At 40.2% G+C, this 18,545-nt stretch overlaps 1 protein-coding gene and 1 pseudogene across 1 annotated transcript; both read left to right on the forward strand.

The window, feature by feature from the left end:
• Window positions 1-6,490: 6,490 nt before the first annotated feature.
• On the forward strand, window positions 6,491-7,467 carry LOC120051864 (GS homeobox 2-like). Its single transcript, XM_038998749.1, has 2 exons — window positions 6,491-6,884; window positions 7,127-7,467. The coding sequence occupies exons 1-2, from the start codon at window positions 6,491-6,493 to the stop codon at window positions 7,465-7,467; spliced, it is 735 nt and encodes a 244-aa protein (XP_038854677.1).
• Window positions 7,468-13,404: 5,937 nt separating this feature from the next.
• Window positions 13,405-14,429, forward strand: LOC120051865 (annotated as a pseudogene).
• Window positions 14,430-18,545: the final 4,116 nt, after the last annotated feature.

The following is an 18,545-nucleotide window of genomic DNA, read 5'->3' on the forward strand; positions in this document are numbered from 1 at the left end:
GTTTTTGCAAACAGTTACTGACACCGGCCAAATTCAACAAGTGTTGAGTGTTCGTAAATTTGTCAGTTATTTTGCGCTCTGGAACACTCAGACGAGAGTGCTCTGAAATCGGAGTAGATAGCCAGAGCGGATTTACCAGCTACGTCTGTACAGTTGTCACAGTGACATCATAAACATTCTATTAAAATAGTTACTTGCATAGTGGAGTCTTTTGTTTATCTAGCTAAACAATTAACCATAATCCCAACTCATAACGTTACTACACTGCAGGAATCTGCAGGTAGCTAATCAAACAGGTTCAACGTTAGCTAGCTAACATTATGCTATAACTAGCAATGCAAATGAATCTGAGATACGAATAATATTACTACACAGATCATACACATAATGTTAGCTAGCTAGCCAGCTAGCTAACGTTAGCTAGCTAGCTAACAAAAAACTCTCACTTGAAATGAAAATGACTTTCTGACAAAATTAGAAACGTGTAATATCTGAAAACGTAGCTAGCTAGACTCTCTTACCCGTATACATGGATGAGCGCTTCTACCTCTCTGTCACGGATGCCATGGTTACCCTTAGTTTGAAGAAGTAATCCGGAGACAGGTGTTTTATACAACAGGCTTCTTTCTATGTTCTCTTTTCGACAGAGGCAAAAAGAGAAAATTATCTCAGTCAATCATGGCTAGTGGGAAGGTTGCTCCTTTTTCTGTGGCTAAACACATTTTTTTATATTTACCAATGGCATAAAAGTTTGTTAAGACACATGAAAGTTCACATGTTCCAGAAGGCATTTCTGCCAAAAGAAAACGCATTTCGATAGAAAAAAAAGTATCAGTTTAAATGGCGCTCCTGTAGTGACGCGCGACATATGCCTAGTTTTCTGAAACGAGTCACAAATATGAATTAAAAAAAAAATTATAAAAAAATACAACATTTGGAGGGGAAATAACAATTCTTCACAAAGATCGTGCACTGGGCCTTTACTAGTCCTGTATTAGTGGACCGATATAGCCATCTGTAGCGAGGAGAGACCAGGATCTCAAATTAAATGTTTGGTGTATGGTGAACAATAATGCAGTTGTTAGGGTAAAATACCACCCATTAAAAAACAGGGTATTGATGTCCAGAGTGACTAGAAAGAGAGTGCATGACCCCAATATTGTCCCTAACAACAATAACCATTAATACACTGAGGACAGAACAGAGATGCGTCACAGGGCAACTTCTGAAATATCTTATTATTAAAATGAGGACGGATATTTTCTTTGGCAACTCAAGCAAGAGGAGATTGCTATAAGGGTTATTTTATTTTCTGTAGCTCATTTTAGCTCAGTAATGATTATTTGCTTAGTCTTTTGGAAGGAAGAAAAGAGGCAGAAAGGGGAGACCAGGGCCCGTCCAGACACTTCTTGCTGGACGGACACACTTCAGTCTCGAGTACCTCAGCTGAGCAGCTCGCTGAGGTCCAGAAATGTCTCTCTAATTAGTGGGAGCTGAGCGCATCTCTCCGGCCCAACAATGGAGGCCTGTAAGTGGCTTTGTTCACCAGGCTCACCCAGTGTTGTGGGTGTCACTGTCCTGAGGATTGTCTGGAATGGTGTTTTCTATTGAATTTAGGGCAAAATAGCTTCCCTGTTAAATTAAAATATGCTCAATTATATTGAATAAAGCCTTATAGGGCTTATAAAAAATGGTTTGCCAGAGTATCAAGTTCCAAGTTTGACAATTCCGAATGAGGAGTGAAACCCTTATTTTGAATTCTTGATTTTGCTTAAAGACTGTATATATAAGTGGACAAAGCCATTGATCACGTGACACCATTCATTCCTAGGTGAAGACTCAATATCACAATGAAGCCAAATGAAGTCGGTTAAGATGTTGTCTCATAGAGACATAACATAACATGTACAATTTGAGCTACTTCAGGAAGTGATGATGTAGACCAGCTTAGTGCTTGAGTAACTCAAGTTGACAGCCATTAGCAGCTAAATGATCCTTATTAATTCTTCTGTGTGCGATTTAAAAATAAATAATAGGGTCAAGGACAAAGTTGAAGTCGGAAGTTTACATACACTGAGGTTGGAGTCATTATAACTCATTTTTCAACCACTCCACAAATTTCTTGTTAATAACAAACTATAGTTTTGGCAAGTCGGTTAGGATATCAACTTTGTGCATGACACAAGTAATTTTCCAACAATTGTTAACAGACAGATTGTTTCACTTATGATTCACTCTCACAATTCCAGTGGGTCAGAGGTTTACATACACTAAGTTGACTGTGCCTTTAAACAGCTTGGAAAATTCCAGAAAATTATGTCATGGCTTTAGAAGCTTCTGATTGGCTAATTGACATAATTTCAGTCAATTGGAGGTGTACCTGTGGATGTATTTCAAGGCCTGCCCTTCAAAATCACTGCCTCTTTGCTTGACATCATGGGAAAACCCAAAGAAATCAGCCAAGACCAGAAAAAAAGTTGTAGACCTCCACAAGTCTGGTTCATCCTTGGGAGCAATTTCCAAATGCCTGAAGGTACCACGTTCATCTGTACAAACAAGTATAAACACCATGGGACCACGCAGCCGTCACACCGCTCAAGAAGGAGATGCGTTCTGCCTTCATGACTTTTAAAAATCCAATCAGTTTTCCAAGTTGATTCAACGTCATCGCATTTAATTTGTTTGATATAATGACTTGGAAAAAACATTGATTCCACCCGTTTTTGCCCAGTACATCTAGCTACTTAAAAAGTGTAGGCTACCCCTCTGGTGTATTGTGTAACGTCTGCTTCCAACTCACTCTCAAACACGTAGATCCCCTGAACGCAGCTAACTCTCCAGATCCCGATGACCTGAATTCTGATCACCTGTTCACACACCTGTATGTCATTTTCACACACTATTTAGTTCAGTTCTTTGCATTCACATGAATATTGACCACGAAAATTACACTTTTTCCATTCACTATAATGGGGGATCCCGTTTTCTGCTAACAATGCCTTCAGTTACCCACGAAAAAATATATTTAATAATAAAACATTGCCTGCCTGCAGTACCGCGGTCGGCCTTGACCTTCCATGGATTCAATGCGAGGGGCCAGTTGTTCTCCCAGGTTTTGCTCCACATGTAGGCCTAATAACGTTTATCCAATGTTCTGTGCACAAAAATATCCCAAATTCTCTCTCATGGCATAAACTGGTGGATGGTCTGATGCGCTCAAAGAAAAGTTTTTATTTAATCTTGGTTGTCACGCTATTTGTGGAATTATGTATAACTCATTTTTGCATAGAAATCGAATTATTCATTGAGATATAAATTAGATTCCACATTCAGTGCGACCGGACTCCTGCAGAATCCTATTGAATTTCCTCCTACTGGCTCTTTCGCTCACTCTCTCTTTTCTCTGAAACCCATGAGATCGAGCGTAGCCACTGCAGCTGCTATTCACATTTACGAGGTAATTGTTAATGAAAAGTCACTGCGCGCCATTATGTTGTCCGCAGGATCATTGTTCATTTTCCCATCGCCATTGAAAACTATATTGAGGACCCGAGTGTTGCTATTCATGATCTGTTGCCTGGTTACTAATAAAGGGGGAAATCTCCCACTGTATTGGCCAAGATGGGCCGCAAACCGGCCCTGTGTAACAATGCAACTTTTGTAAAAAGGCGTTAATACAAGTTAATGACGCTTGTTCAACAAAACATTAATGGACTTCTTCACGGTATAAGACTGCGAATGAGAGGGACTGCCTCAGCACTGCACTTTAACATTGTGTGTTTTTGTTCCTGAGAAACTCAAAGCGCTGTGTCCACTCCACACACACAAGCAAATACGTGGTTTATCTTCCCACTGAGAGGAAAATATCAACAGCTACTCTGTGTAGGACTAAGCAGTGTATATTAATTCCTGAAGTGTGATTTATTAATACTCATTTGATCTTCATTGTAATGAATGGGTACATGATTAATTGCCACATCAACATGACTTGAATGGGGCTGTCTGCAATAACTGCTGCTGGATTATGTATATAGTTTCCTCACAACATGGGAGAGGGAACTTATTGCAGTGGGGCTCTTGGAGCTTTGTGGATTTCTGACATTCTTTTCACTCTGACGTTTTTAAGCGGGCAATTTGGTAACGGTCCCATTTGTTGCACCCGCTTTTTAACTGAAGCGGACAAAGCTGTAGGTAGTCCTGTCACCCCGAGCAGAATAAAAAGAATCAAAGGATTTTTCCCTTAAATGGACTAATTTTCTCCTTGAATTATGAAAGTAATGGCAAGGTAACAGCCTGTTCTCTGTACCTAACGGCTTAATGCCTGCTAAACCCTTCCACGTGGCTCGACTAGTCGTGGCAATTAGAGCTCATTATAGACTCATAAAGGATCTCATTTGTGGGATTACTTAATAGACAATGACATTTTATCTTGCAGAATTCTGGAAAAATAATATTGGAGCTAAGATGGTGTGATGAGGGCGCGCGCCACACATCATTCCGGCTGGTTTGTTCTCTCTCTCTCTTTCTTTCTTTCTTATCTTCTTCTCTTTCTGTATATCTTTATTTCTTTCTTCTCTCTATATATATATCTTTCACTCTCACTCTCTCATTTGAAACCGTTCTCCGTACCTTAACAACCCAGAGCGCCTCTCGTGTCATACGCTGTGTTCACTTTATTATAGCAATTACAGTCTGCGTGACAGACGTGTTTGTTTTCTGTCATTTATTCCATCTTAAAGTCATATTCTAATTCGTTTAAAGATGCCAATTCAATTCGTATCAGCACTGGTCACCCACTGGTTGCTCCCCCAAATTAGCAGAAAAACACAGACAACGAATTTACCATGTTCCCTTCCCCTATAAAGCTAATTTACACGTAGAACAAAACAGTTATAAACCCCACAAAAATATAAGTGTATGATCGTGGAGATATAGTTCAATTGGAAAATGTGCAGCCAACGTGGTGCTGTTTATAGTCAGTCCAGTTTGACCTCAATATTGTAATCCTTAAACTGAACTCTTGTAGCTTGTAGGCCTACTTATCCTTTGTTTGATAAAAAGGCTTAATGGATGTTTGCGCCTGTAATGTTTGCGCCATTAAAACTCGCAAAGGGCGCGCGCGGCTCGCCTTCCTGCGCTCTGTCTGGAGGTTCGAGGCGTTTGTCCGCAGATGAAAGTAGAAGTTAAACCCACTGGTGACTCACCCGCCTGGAGATCAAACTCGATAATTATTGTCACAAGATAAGGGATTAACATATTTCTGAAATAGCTGCCTGTTTACCCGGCAGAAACCCACCATAACAAACACTTTCTAATTGAATCCTAATAACTATCATATAGGCACCATTCATAATTCTTAAACGTTGGACCCGAAATCTTTACCAAAAGGACGCATGCAGTGTATGATTATATTGCAATTATTAGTCCGCGTAGTCACGAGATTTACAAGCTTAAATATCATTTCCACAAATAAACTTTCACATATAACGTAGACGTACGCTTATTGTCACCATATATAAGGATTGGGCGATACAATTATGTTAATTATACAGTAAATATCTAATCATAATTTGCTCAATAATGGGAATTTTGTAACAAAACGAATAACCGACACTAGAGGCATTAAGATGGTTTGGATCCCTGCTAAAAGAGAGCTCCTTGTTTACAGTGTTATGGACGATCAAGTCTGTGGTTATACAGTACCAGAATTATAATTCGTTTGGAAATTTCACTCATAGCTCTAAGGCAACTGCTCACATTCTAGAAGATAATGCGGGTTTTTTGTATCTCAGTTTGCTGAGAGCTATATTTAGAGACTGACGATTGATATAATGATAGAGGTTGATATGGTGGTTGGGGCTTTTCAACTCCAATAGGCTATTTCAGATGTTTGTAATTAAGTTTTACCTATAGACCTACTCTTATATGAATAGATGTAACCTATCGGTCAAGTTCACCTTTGAATCGAGCGTGAACAGGTGTAGGCCCTACAGCCAATTTTTGGGGAAACATTGCAGATGTGCGCACTATTCAAATCAAATTGTATTGGTCACATACACATGGTTAGCATATGTTATTGTATTGGTCACATACACATGGTTAGCATATGTTATTGGGAGTGTAACGAAATGGGTCACCCATGCGTCACCAAGGCAGCGGATGATACTAGAGAAATATTACTTTGCTAACTAACTTTCACACAATCACATTATGTTTTTGTGTGACTTGTTATTAACATGGCTTTTCATTTGTGGTAAAATTAGCGAATGTGGAGATTTTGATTGGAAGTTCTCTGAGGCATCACGTGGTTTTGCAGAAGAGCATACTGAGCCGGGTGCGCACGTGGGTGACGCTAGGGCCAGCCCTCTCCGGGGTCCCTTTTGTTTAACTATCAAACATAAGCACCTTCCGAGATCCCGAGGGCTTCAGATGACAAAACGGCCAACTTCTTGTGCAAGGATCAATACTGACCGCCTATCGTTCTGCAGCCATGTCTAGGTCATTTTATGTCGACTCTTTGATTATCAAGGACACGGTGCGACCCATACCTCTTAACGAGCATCCCCGACAAGACTTCCTCTTCCCCATCAGCATGCACTCGCCCACCATGATGACGGTCACCGCGCCAGTGTGCCCGTCCAGGAAAAGCGGCACTTTCTGCGTCTGCCCGCTTTGCGTCACGTCCCACCTCCACTCTCCCCGCAGCGGCATTTCGATGCTGAAGAGTCAGTTCCCGAGAGCGGAGCCCCAATATTGTCAGAGGATATCAAACCACCAACAGTCTCCGCCACTGGCGCACCCGTCTGCACGACCTGTCTGCACGCCTGTCTACAAGCCCATGTACAGCGTCACAGACCCCATGAGTTACCACTGTCTCTCCATAGGTAAGAAGACTATGTGCTCTCTGACCACCTGTATCTGCAATATAACAACCTGTCAATTCAACCTTTGAAATTAGAGCGACACATTTTAATTGAACCACTACATAATGTTTGTTAGTTCGTTAGTCTATCCAATTACGCACAGTAAAACCAATGCAATGTATTGCATAAAACATGTACTGCAGTGTTAGAAATTTGGAATAGAACTATAATGTTTGGCTAAATTGTTGTCCTGTCTCCATCAGGCGCCTCTGAGAGCAGTCACATCCAGAATGGCAAGAGAATGCGCACGGCTTTCACCAGCACACAACTATTGGAACTGGAGAGGGAGTTCTCCTCCAACATGTATCTTTCCAGGCTCAGAAGAATTGAAATAGCAACTTATCTGAACCTCTCGGAGAAACAGGTGAAAATCTGGTTCCAGAACCGGAGGGTGAAACACAAGAAGGAGGGAAAGGGCACACAGAGGAGAGCGCACAACGGTTGTAAGTGCGCAAGCGGTCACATGGATTACCCAAGGTCTGAGGACGAGGAATCTCTATCCCCTGCATCAGCGTCAGAGGAGAAACATATCTCCCCAGTCTGAGGGCATCTCAGACTGTCACTGCACAGACTTCCATTACACTACTGGCACTTAGTCTACCATGGTTCATCACGAATTCTGCAACACCAGACGACCTCCGGGCCATGAGATGCTACTTTCAGTCTGAGAAGAAGTACTGGAAATATCCTTGGTTTCCCCTGGTTAAATGATGTAGGCCTATTTGTATGTTCATTTTATGTTAACTGTGAATACATGTTTTATTTGTTGAAACATTTAAAAAAACAAGTGACGTTAAATCCTTCAGGGTTCAACCCAACGTCAAACGTCAGTTGTACATCCTCAGTGGTTGTCATACAATGCTTGATATCATTCTTATCAGTGTAAAGATGATGGCCGTTGATCCACTCTGTTTCATTTCTTATTTTCCCACGTGAAATTGTATGTACATAGTAGACTATGTGTATATAATATGTATATTTGTATTTATTCTAATAAAACATTGGTGAGTTGTATCTCAGACAAAAGATTTGTATTTTAAGGGTTGGCATGGTGGATCTCTGATGCAATCCTAACAGGCATATTGCAATCCCTTAGCATATTTGTAAAGCTTTTGGGTTTGATATATTTGTCAAGAAATCGATGTTTTGTCTGTATTTTGACTAAATTTTTTATTTAATATAATAATTACACGCATTTTATCATGAGACCATTTCAAAGAGCATATTGGACGTCATCACAGGCAGGTGACCAGAGACGTTAAAATGAACAGTATCAGATTCCCATCCACGTTAACCTTAATTTACACCCTGAGGAAGATACTCTAGTACAGGGATCATCAACTATTCAGTCACGGGCTGATTTGTTTTCTTGAGTGGATGGTCGTGGGAACATAATTAAGAATGTGTAGATTGCAAATTGACCACAAGAAACGCAAACAGAATGTTTGATTAAAACACAGCCATTGCTAACATTTGTATGTGATCACGTCTCTCTATTAAGCGTGGGAATACTTGGGAACAGATTTCCAAAATTAAAATAACTTGGAGCAGATTTTCTTGTTTTTAGCCTTTTCTTTTCTTTTCTTTTTAATACTTGGGAACAGTTTCCCAAAATTAAAATCGATTGGAGCTGATTTATAGTATTTATATTCTATTTCTTTGCTCAGAAAACTTGGGGGGCCAAATAAAACTACCCGAGGGCTGCCAGTTGGGAAACCCTCCATTATGTACACTGAGTATACAAAACATTATGAACACCTGCTCTTTCCATCTCATAGACTGACCAGGTGAATCCAGGTGAAAGCTATGATCCCTTATTGATGTCACTTGTTGAATCCACTTCAATCAGTGTAGGTGAAGGGGAGGAGCCAGGTTAAATAAGGATTTTTAAGCCTTGAGACAATTGAGGCATGTATGTGTACCATTCAGAGGGTGAATGGGAAAGACAAAACATTTGAGTGCCTTTGAACGGGTATGGTAGTAGGTGCAAGGTGCACCGGTTTGTGTCAAGAACTGTTTTGTACACTCGGTGTAATCTATACTCATTTTAAGAAGATCAAGAATAGATGGTTTAAAATTCTTAAAAATGTCAGTATGTTCCTTGGACTAGGGTATGCAGTGTGCATCCCACAGGGGGGTGCTCCTACTCGGGTTAACCATGTTATTGTGTCCCTCTCTGAGGAGGTTGATAATGAGTTCATTCACTGTTAATGAACTATACTGGCACTTAATGAGAGTTCACTTGTTGTCTATACTTAACAACTCCCTCGCTCACTCAGTCACTCACTCACTCACTCACACACATTCTCATCAACCCCCTCCCATTATAAAAAAATATAAGACAAATTTAAAAAATGGCAAATTATGATATAAAGCATTAGAGAAAACTAACATGTAACCTAAACTGACCTATTTCAACTCAGACTCAAATACATAGGCAGGCCTAAGCCTAATATAATTTCAAATTGGTCATCTGAAATTGAACAAAAGCCTAAATAAATATGTTTGTTATATTTCCATTTAAGTAGACCTACATTCGTTATTAATTATTTTTTCATTATTATTATTATTATTATTATTAACACCACCATTATTATTACGTTATTATTGATATCTGGGCTTTATTTGAACAGTAGCTACATAAAGTACTAGGCCTATAATTGATCCTGCCCACAACGCCCTGTCCGGTTAAGCCCCGGGATAATAGACATTTACATTTACGTCATTTAAGAAACACTCTTATCCAGAGCGACGTAGAGTTAGTGCATTCATCTTAAACTAACTAGGCCTCTATCGTCCATGTTATGTTGCTTGTCCAAACGGAGTTTAATTGCTGTTTCAGTCCCACGTTGGCTGATTATGCTGCAATTCCTTCGAAACCACAGAACAAGGATACATAGAACTGGGCAAAGGCTTTGACAGGTTAGATTGTCCTGCCTTGGGACTCGCATTTAGCAGTGGACCCCCGACGGCTGCAGACTCTGAGGGCTTTGAAGAGACAGCTACAGGGTTCCTCGGAGGGCGAGAGAACGATTTGGTCACTGTTTCATTAAGCACTATTTGAACCTTTCAGTTTATGGTAAATTGAGGGGGCACGCTGTAAATGGAAGGATTACGTAGGAAAGGCGATAGGAAATGATCTAACGGTTAATTTAAATCGTTTGAGTCGACGTTTGGGGTACATTCCTAATTGAGAAGGGAAGCAGGTGAAGTTTTGGTCCCACGCAGGTCCATTCAGACCAGGAATAAATGGTCTCTTTTCACATCCCGCTGGTGATCATATATTATTGAGGGAAAGCCACCTAATGAATATATATTGAAGTTCCTATTAATCGAATTAGAGTTCACCCCTTGCAGGTGTGAGAGTGAAAGACCACCGGCCCATTAAAACTGATTAACAAAGGAACTGCAGTTTTGAGAAAGTCTCCCCCTTTTCAGACCGACGGCCCTGACCTCGAACTGTCAGTCCACTATAATAGCCTGAAGCTCATGTTTATTATACCTTCAGGCCATGGAAAGACTATCTGGGGAGACAAACGAAACTCTCAAAAACCCCATCACAGTCGTGTAAGCCAGTCCAGTTATTGGCTACAATCAAAGAAAAGGAATAGCATGAAGCAGTTGTGTAAATTCCTGTGGCATTACTTTTAAAAAATTGCATATTGGCCTAAATCATAAACCGTGATAAACCGTTTTCTCTTTGCCCGTGGAAACCTCTGCTTTGGTCATGAATCTGCAAGTAAACTTTGAATTGATTTGGATTTTTGATTTGAAGTACAATTCTGGCACTCGATAAATGTGACAACCCTCTCTTCTGAGTCCAAGGCCTTCGAGTGACCACGAATCATCCTGCCCTGCGTAGCCTATAGGGGCCAGGAGTGTCCTGTGAGGAGCTTGCTTGTTTCAAATGGTGATGAAACTGTGAATTCTGGACACTGTCCCATCAATGCTGTCATTGGTGACTTAGTCTAGTGGTATCCCGGTCACCACACAATATGTGCCAGTAACTTTTGCCATGCTCTTCATAATATGCCTTTTCTAAAGTGTCCATTCATTTGTTGGATTAGAGTTGCCTCTTATCATTTAGTGGCTGAATTAATTAATATAGCTCTACAAAACAGAGGACAATGAACTGAATATGATGATATCGATTAAATACATTTCAGAAAGACCCAATTGCAGACCACTGCAACATAATAATGATAACACCTTATTTTGCAGAGTGATGTAATTTAGCTCAAGTGACTTATGAATAACTCTACCACCAGAATAGAGATGTCATAGGCCAATTGTTATATTCAGTTGTATTATGATCATAATGGCACATTTCTTTGTGTGTGTGTGTGTGTGTGTGTGTGTGTGTGTGTGTGTGTGTGTGTGTGTGTGTGTGTGTGTGTGTGTGTGTGTGTGTGTGCGCGCGCGCGCGCGTGTGTGTGTGTGTGTGTGTGTGTGTGTGTGTGTGTGTGTGTGTGTGTGTGTGTGTGTGTGTGTGTGTGTGTGTGTGTGTATGTGTGTGTGTGTGTGTGTGTGTGTGTATAACAAAGTTACTAATCACTGCCCTACACTGAAAAAAGTAAAAGTTCTTCAATGGTTTTTCCTTGACTGATAAAGAACCTTTGCGTTAAGTGTCGGGTTCTTGACATGACATCTAAGGTTCTTATGAATTCTAAAAGGTTCTTGAAATGTATGGAAGCCTGCAGATGTGTCCCTTTCATAGCACAAAGCAAATTGGCCAGTGTTAACTTGATTTTTCAGTTGAACATTTCTAGTGTTGAATCAATAGTTAAATTAACACTGTAAAGAGTTAAATTAACACACAGTGGTGTAAAATAACCCCAGTGTTGGTGTTAATAACCAGAGTTGAACCAAAATCGCAACCATCATTACCATACAGGTAACTGCCAAAATAATGAAATTACTTGAGTAAAATAAGGGATACAAAGTATAATGAAAGCAGGTGCTTCTACACAGGTGTGGTTCCTAAGTTAATTAAACAATTAATATCCCATCATGCTTAGGATCATGTATAAAAATGCTGAGCAGGCCATTATTTTGGCTACCATGGCTATTCCCCTATCGGATGACAATGCCCGCATCCACAGGGCATGAGTGGTCACTGAATGGTTTGATGAGAATGAAAACGATGTAAATCATATGCCATGGCTGTCTCAGTCATCAGCTCTCGACCTAATTGAACACTTATAAGAGATTTTGGAGTGCGCCTGAGACAGATTTTTCCACCATCATCAACAAAACCTACAAGCTCTCACAATCTCACATCAGAATTAGACGTTCATCCATGTTTCTCAACCATCAATATTCGAAGTGTTTAAGGTTAAGGTTAGGCATTAACTCTGAATGGTTAAGGTAAGGGTTAAGGTTTGGGATAGGCTTAAAAAAATATATAAAAAACATTTTTCTATCCCTGTACTCAAACTTTGGAATGCTTATGGCTATCTGCCATCCCTGTCAACTCCCTAGCAAAACCAAAACGTACTTGAAGATAACAGCGCTCACTGTTGCCCCTAGTGGCCAGTTTCAACGCCCTCTCCCGACGTGAACTGGCTGAACAAAATACCAAATTATGGAATTCCTCATGGAAGAATGATGTCGCATCCCTCCGATAGAATTCCAGACACTTGTAGAATCTATGCCAAGGTGCAGTGAAGCTGTTCTGGCTCATGGTGGCCCAACGCCCTATTAAGACACTTTATGTTGGTGTTTCCTTTATTTTGGCAGTTACCTGTATTTCCCAGCATGCTCTATTGTAGGTTGATTTTTAGAATTCTTTGTTTAAATATCTTTGTTTTTGCATGCACATTGATTGAGTACTTAATCTTATGCTACTTAAATATATATATATATCTAAAAAAAATGTACTATTCCAATCTGTTACATGGATTTATTGCACCCGCTACTGAAATGGTTGCTCCAGTTTATATATTTAAGGTAGTCTCTTGCAATAGTTTCCAGCTCTGGCAGTCATTAAGAAGGCAGGTTGCGGGTGAATAAAAATTCCAAACGCTGGCTGTCCACACTCTGGCTGGATCCCAATAGGATTAAAAGAGCCATCACATTTATGGTTCTTCAGAGATCCGAAAATGGTTCCCCTATCACTCTCAATAACCTGGTTCCAACTTGCAACTTTATTTTTAAGAGTGTACTTACATATGTTCCCAGTTGTTCCATAAATGGAGATGGTGTTATTTTATCAGCTAAACCAGTCATGGTGAATGACAGCTTTACATACAGTATTTACAAAGGAAATAAATTAAACACCCCTTTGATTACGAAAGGTGGATGAAGTAGCCCTACATTTCATGCAACAAGTCATAGTGAACAGTTATTCGTTTAGTGTCAGTCACGTGACTAGGGTCAGGTATGCACTCATAAGTGCACTCCAGGTTGTGGCCTCACTTGAAGGATATATTGCAGGGACGTACATAAACGTCCTAAACATTATCGCTGGGGGAAATTTGCTCAATAATGGATACCTCGGGTATTTATGATGGTGGGCGCTTCCAACTGCCGTCACCGGAGGAGTATGACTCTAACCCTCCCTCCTGCCGCTACAGCTGTGACACCGAGCAGGTACGGATCCCCATTCCCGCTTGTGCCTCTGTCGAACACCAGAGTAAGGGGACTTTACTGCCCTACCATCTACCTCCCTGTCAGTACTCGAGCCCTATTCAGACCCAGACCCAGGACCAGGAATACATGACAGGCCAGGGTCGTGTACCGGACGACTACCATCCAGGAGACGGCCCAGTAGTGGGGGGAGAGTCCCTGGGACACTTGCCATTCTCCTGGATGAGGAGCTCCAGAGTTCACTCGTATCAATCACTCCCAGGTGAGCAGGCTACTTTGGGGCTACTTCATTATTACAATTGTTTTTTTATCTGCTTGTCATAATTGTGAAATTGTTTTCTATTGATTTTTATTAGGCCTACACTTATGTTTTGAATCGATTTTGTGTCTGACAGGTGAAATTAAATGAGAGATGAGGGAGCAGAGCAAAGGTTTCACAAGGCATCAGAACTAGGCCTAACCTAGAATAAATAGGGTTAAAGTATAAGAGTAAAAATGCATACAAATCGAGATAAATTAACTGAAAAAAAATAGCTACACTCCTTGTAACCTTTTATAGTCTTTTTTAAGGTGGTCATTCCGAGAACCCAGACCAACACAAGCGGAGCCGCACCGCGTACAGCCGGGCTCAGTTATTGGAGCTGGAGAAGGAGTTCCTCTTTAACAAGTATATCTCCAGGCCTCGCAGATATGAACTGGCCACCACACTCAACCTGACGGAGAGACATATTAAAATCTGGTTCCAGAACCGGCGGATGAAGTGGAAAAAAGAAGAAACGAAAAAAAATTATCTGACCACCACGAACCGGAGACTTCCAATAACAATTTCTAAAACGTTTGGAGCAGCATATGCCCCTGGGTTTGAAAACCATGCCGGATAATTTTTTGCTCTTGCCTTTTAAATCATATACTGTATGTCCTTAAACTGTATAGCCTACGTTAGGCCTATTCCGAGGTTCAATGAACAGTTTACAATTTGCAGTTGCGAGCTATTAAGTTATTTATACAGTTAATGTGCATATCTAAGTAATATGTTAAGTAGTTGCCACATTGATTTAAAATATCTCACATTTTAATTAAAATGGATAAAATCACCCATTTGTTTCACTCGGAATTTATTGTCTAATTTATTTTAGACATACAACAGTTTACATAAATTAATCACTTGTTTACTGGGTTCTAAACTTGCATGATAAAAGCATGATAGGCCTACATTAATTAATTATCCATGTATGATATGAATCAATTAATGATTGTGTTGAATAGATTGAAGTCGAAATTGGAAGAATATCCATATTCTGAGGCAACTTGGTCTCAGAGCATTTCGTATTATTCTGTACATAAATCACAAACACTCCATTTAGTATATGTTACGTTTTATATGGTATGTATTCATTTGTGGATGTCCATCACCCATTTCATATGATATGTTACGAATTGCAATTCATATTATATGTTACGAATTTTCACAACATACTACATGTTATGAATTTGCAAAATGTATGATATGTTAAGAATTCTAGCTAGGTGGCTAGGTGGCTAACATTAGCTCGCTGACTAATGTTAGCTAGGCTAGGGGTTAGGGTTAAAGTTAGGGTTGTTTAGGAGTTAGATTAAATGGTTAAGTTTAGGGTTGGGGGAAGGGTTAGCTAAAAGGGTTAAGGTTAGGGGAAGAGTTAGCTAACAGGGTTAAGGTTAGGGGAAGAGTTAGCTAACAGGGTTAAGGTTAGGGGAAGAGTTAGCTAACAGGGTTAAGGATAGGGGAAGAGTTAGCTAACAGGGTTAAGGTTAGGGGAAGAGTTAGCTAACAGGGTTAAGGTTAGGGGAAGAGTTAGCTAACAGGGTTAAGGTTAGGGGAAGAGTTAGCTAACAGGGTTAAGGTTAGGGGAAGAGTTAGCTAACAGGGTTAAGGTTAGGGGAAGAGTTAGCTAACAGGGTTAAGGATAGGGGAAGAGTTAGCTAACAGGGTTAAGGTTAGGGGAAGAGTTAGCTAACAGGGTTAAGGATAGGGGAAGAGTTAGCTAACAGGCTAAGTAGTTGCAAAGTAGATCAAAAGTAGTAAGTAGTTGAAAAGTTGCTAATTAGCGAAAATGTTAAAGTTGTCCGTGATGAGATTCAAACTGGCAACCTTTGGGTTGCTAGATGTTTGCGTTATACGTTGGGAAATGCCTTCAAAACTAGCCACTAGGGGCAGCAATGAGTGCCATTACCATCAAGTGGGCAGGGGTGGTGGAAGGGCACTATCCCATGACTCTGCTTCAGAAGGTTGTGTGATTGATCCCCAGGCAGGTTACCCATGATACAACTCAGTATTCTATGTCCATCCATGTTTAAAGGACATTGTGAGATGAAATGGAAACCAGACACTAGGGTCAACAGTGAGTGCTGTTACCTTCAAGTAGGCATGGTGGATGGGTGCAAGCATCTGCCTATGTTTGCATATTTGAATCCAGCAATAGACAGTTGTTTTTGATATTTTTGTTTTAAGCCTATCCCAAACCCTTACCTTAGTCATTCAGAGTTAATGGCTAACCTTAACCTTGGAACGATTCAGAGAAGAAGCCAAACACTTTCACTTTTGACATTTGGAATTTGATGTTTGAGAAACATGGATGAATGTTAAAATCTGACATGAGACTGTGATAGCTTGTTGCACTCCTAGTCGTGGACACTGGTTTGTTATTTTTGGTTTTAACCCAAACCTTAACCCTTACATGCTGACCAGACCGCCCAAGATGTGTGTGCAAGCGTTGCAAAATAAATGTACACATACATATTATTCAGTCATTTAATCCAAACTGCTTGTGCGTGTCAACGGGCGTCTTCGTAGCCAGGTGCTAAAATAGAACTTGGGATAAAACTTGGTTCTATTTTAGACACTTGACACGCTCCAAGTTTTTGGCATCTACTCCTTGGTTTTTAAGAGAATATACCCACATGGGTGATTGAAAGGGGCGGCAGGTAGCCTAGTGGTTAGAGCATTCGACTAGTAACTGAAAGGTTGCAAGATCGAATCCCTGAGCTGACAAGATAAAAATCTGTTGTTCTACCCCTGAACAAGGCAGTTAACCCGCTGTTCCTAGGCTGTCATTGAAAATAAGAATTTGTTCTTAACAATTTTTATAAACCTGCGGCTAAAGATAACAAAATACCTTTTCAAAATGAAGAACAATGCATATTGCAACATTTTCTCTTTCAGGGCCCTGTCATAGCCTAACTCAGAGAAAGTGAAAAGAAGAAAAAGGGACCAGCAGAATGATGGCAAATACCCAGAACAAGTATGACTCCCCCCCGAGTTTGAACAAACAATTAAGTCACTGTGTCACCTCCACTGTTTGTGCAAATGCAGGTTGCTCAGCAACACTCATCAACACAAATCAACACAACCGAGCGACTTTACTTTCAGCCTATAGGGGTTGGATTAAATACATGGTATTTTTGTAAAATCCTGGGCTATTTTTAAACATCAATGTTGGCTGATATGAAAATGTAATTCTTTGACGTTTTGAGGTCGATTTTGCATCAGGACTATATTCGTTTTTAGCAGGTTCCCTTGTAAATTGAAGTTCAGTTATTCAAATCTCTATTTGACTCATTCATTGTGTACTCTGAGGTCATCTGGACCAACCTTTTAAGCTAAATATGACGTATGCACAAGTCATTTTCATGTTGTTAGAATACTAAGATAAGGATATTTGTGTTTGAATGGGAGTGGAATGGAATGGGCTGCACCTTTTGGGTGCGGACCACTGTGTGAAACGACGAGAAAGCCCCTACAGTCGCGAGGGCGCGTTTCAGCAAGCTAGACAGCACTCGAGGGGACAGATAACCCTATACCATGCAATGACCACTGAATATGCTCTAGAGACAGTAGACTATGCCTAATTTTACGGAAAAGCCATGTGTTTGAATGTCTGAAAGTGAAGTTGCATTGCTGATTGAAACAGCCTAAGATTAGACGAGTTTTGTTGGTCTATCTACGAATTACCTTACAAAAAGCTTAAAGCGGCAACCAGCAGTTGAAACAATAACAAAGAGCGTCCCCGCCCCTGTATCGGTAAAAATCTGAGGGACGGGGTCGGAGAAATGTTACAACTCTCAAATTCATAGACAGAGCTATGGATGTAAGGACTGACCAACCATGATATCAAAATTATAGTTTAAACCATGTTTTTAAGTTATGTAGTATCTGTTTAAATGTCCTTTGTTAACAAACATTGGAGTAAAACAAACTTATATTTTGGTTTCTGTTGGGGTGCGACAGTTGAACTAAGCTAATGAGGAATTTACAAGTTATATTCTTCAATAATCAATGGGTAGGCAACTACATATCATTAATTTCTAAGTCCAAGAATGGATGTAGCAACTGCAGATTGCTCCTCTGACATTACGTTTTAAGACGGCAATGTCGATTTCAACAGGGTGTGTATCTTCACATTTCTGTGGTGATTAAGATACATATTTTTGGCCTATCCTAATTCAAAATATGCAGATGTATGCCTTAATTGACATATATTCTGCCCAGGGGCAACACAAATATCCATTTGACCTTATATATCACTGATTAGGACCTTTCATATAGCTCTATATAACAATGTTTTTGTCTTCATATAGCCTAAGTAGTGCAATCTCTTTGGAACTTAGAGGGCTCTCCTAAACTGCTGTTTAGAAGTCTCACATGGCACATCCATAGATAGCTTATTCCTATTCATTTCTATGGGTTTACAGTATTATAGGCTATTGAAACTGTCATTTTGACTGATGCTGGGTTCAGACACTAAAACAGGTCTGGAAAAACAGTTTGTGGTCAATTATTGACCAAAAAGCCTCCAGTTGAAACCAAAACCATTTGAATGCCCCCTTGTGGATGCTTGCTTCTCAGTGTAAGTAGGCTACAGGTAACTGACAAAATAAAGGAAACACGAGTAAATGAGGGGTACAAAGTACATTGAAAGCAGCTGCTTCCACACCGCTGTGGTTCCTGAGTTATTTAAGCAATTAACATTCCATCATGCTTAGGGTCATGTATGAAAA

The sequence above is a fragment of the Salvelinus namaycush genome, chromosome 8 (assembly GCF_016432855.1).
Source record: "Salvelinus namaycush isolate Seneca chromosome 8, SaNama_1.0, whole genome shotgun sequence".
NCBI classification, from domain to species: domain Eukaryota; kingdom Metazoa; phylum Chordata; class Actinopteri; order Salmoniformes; family Salmonidae; genus Salvelinus; species Salvelinus namaycush.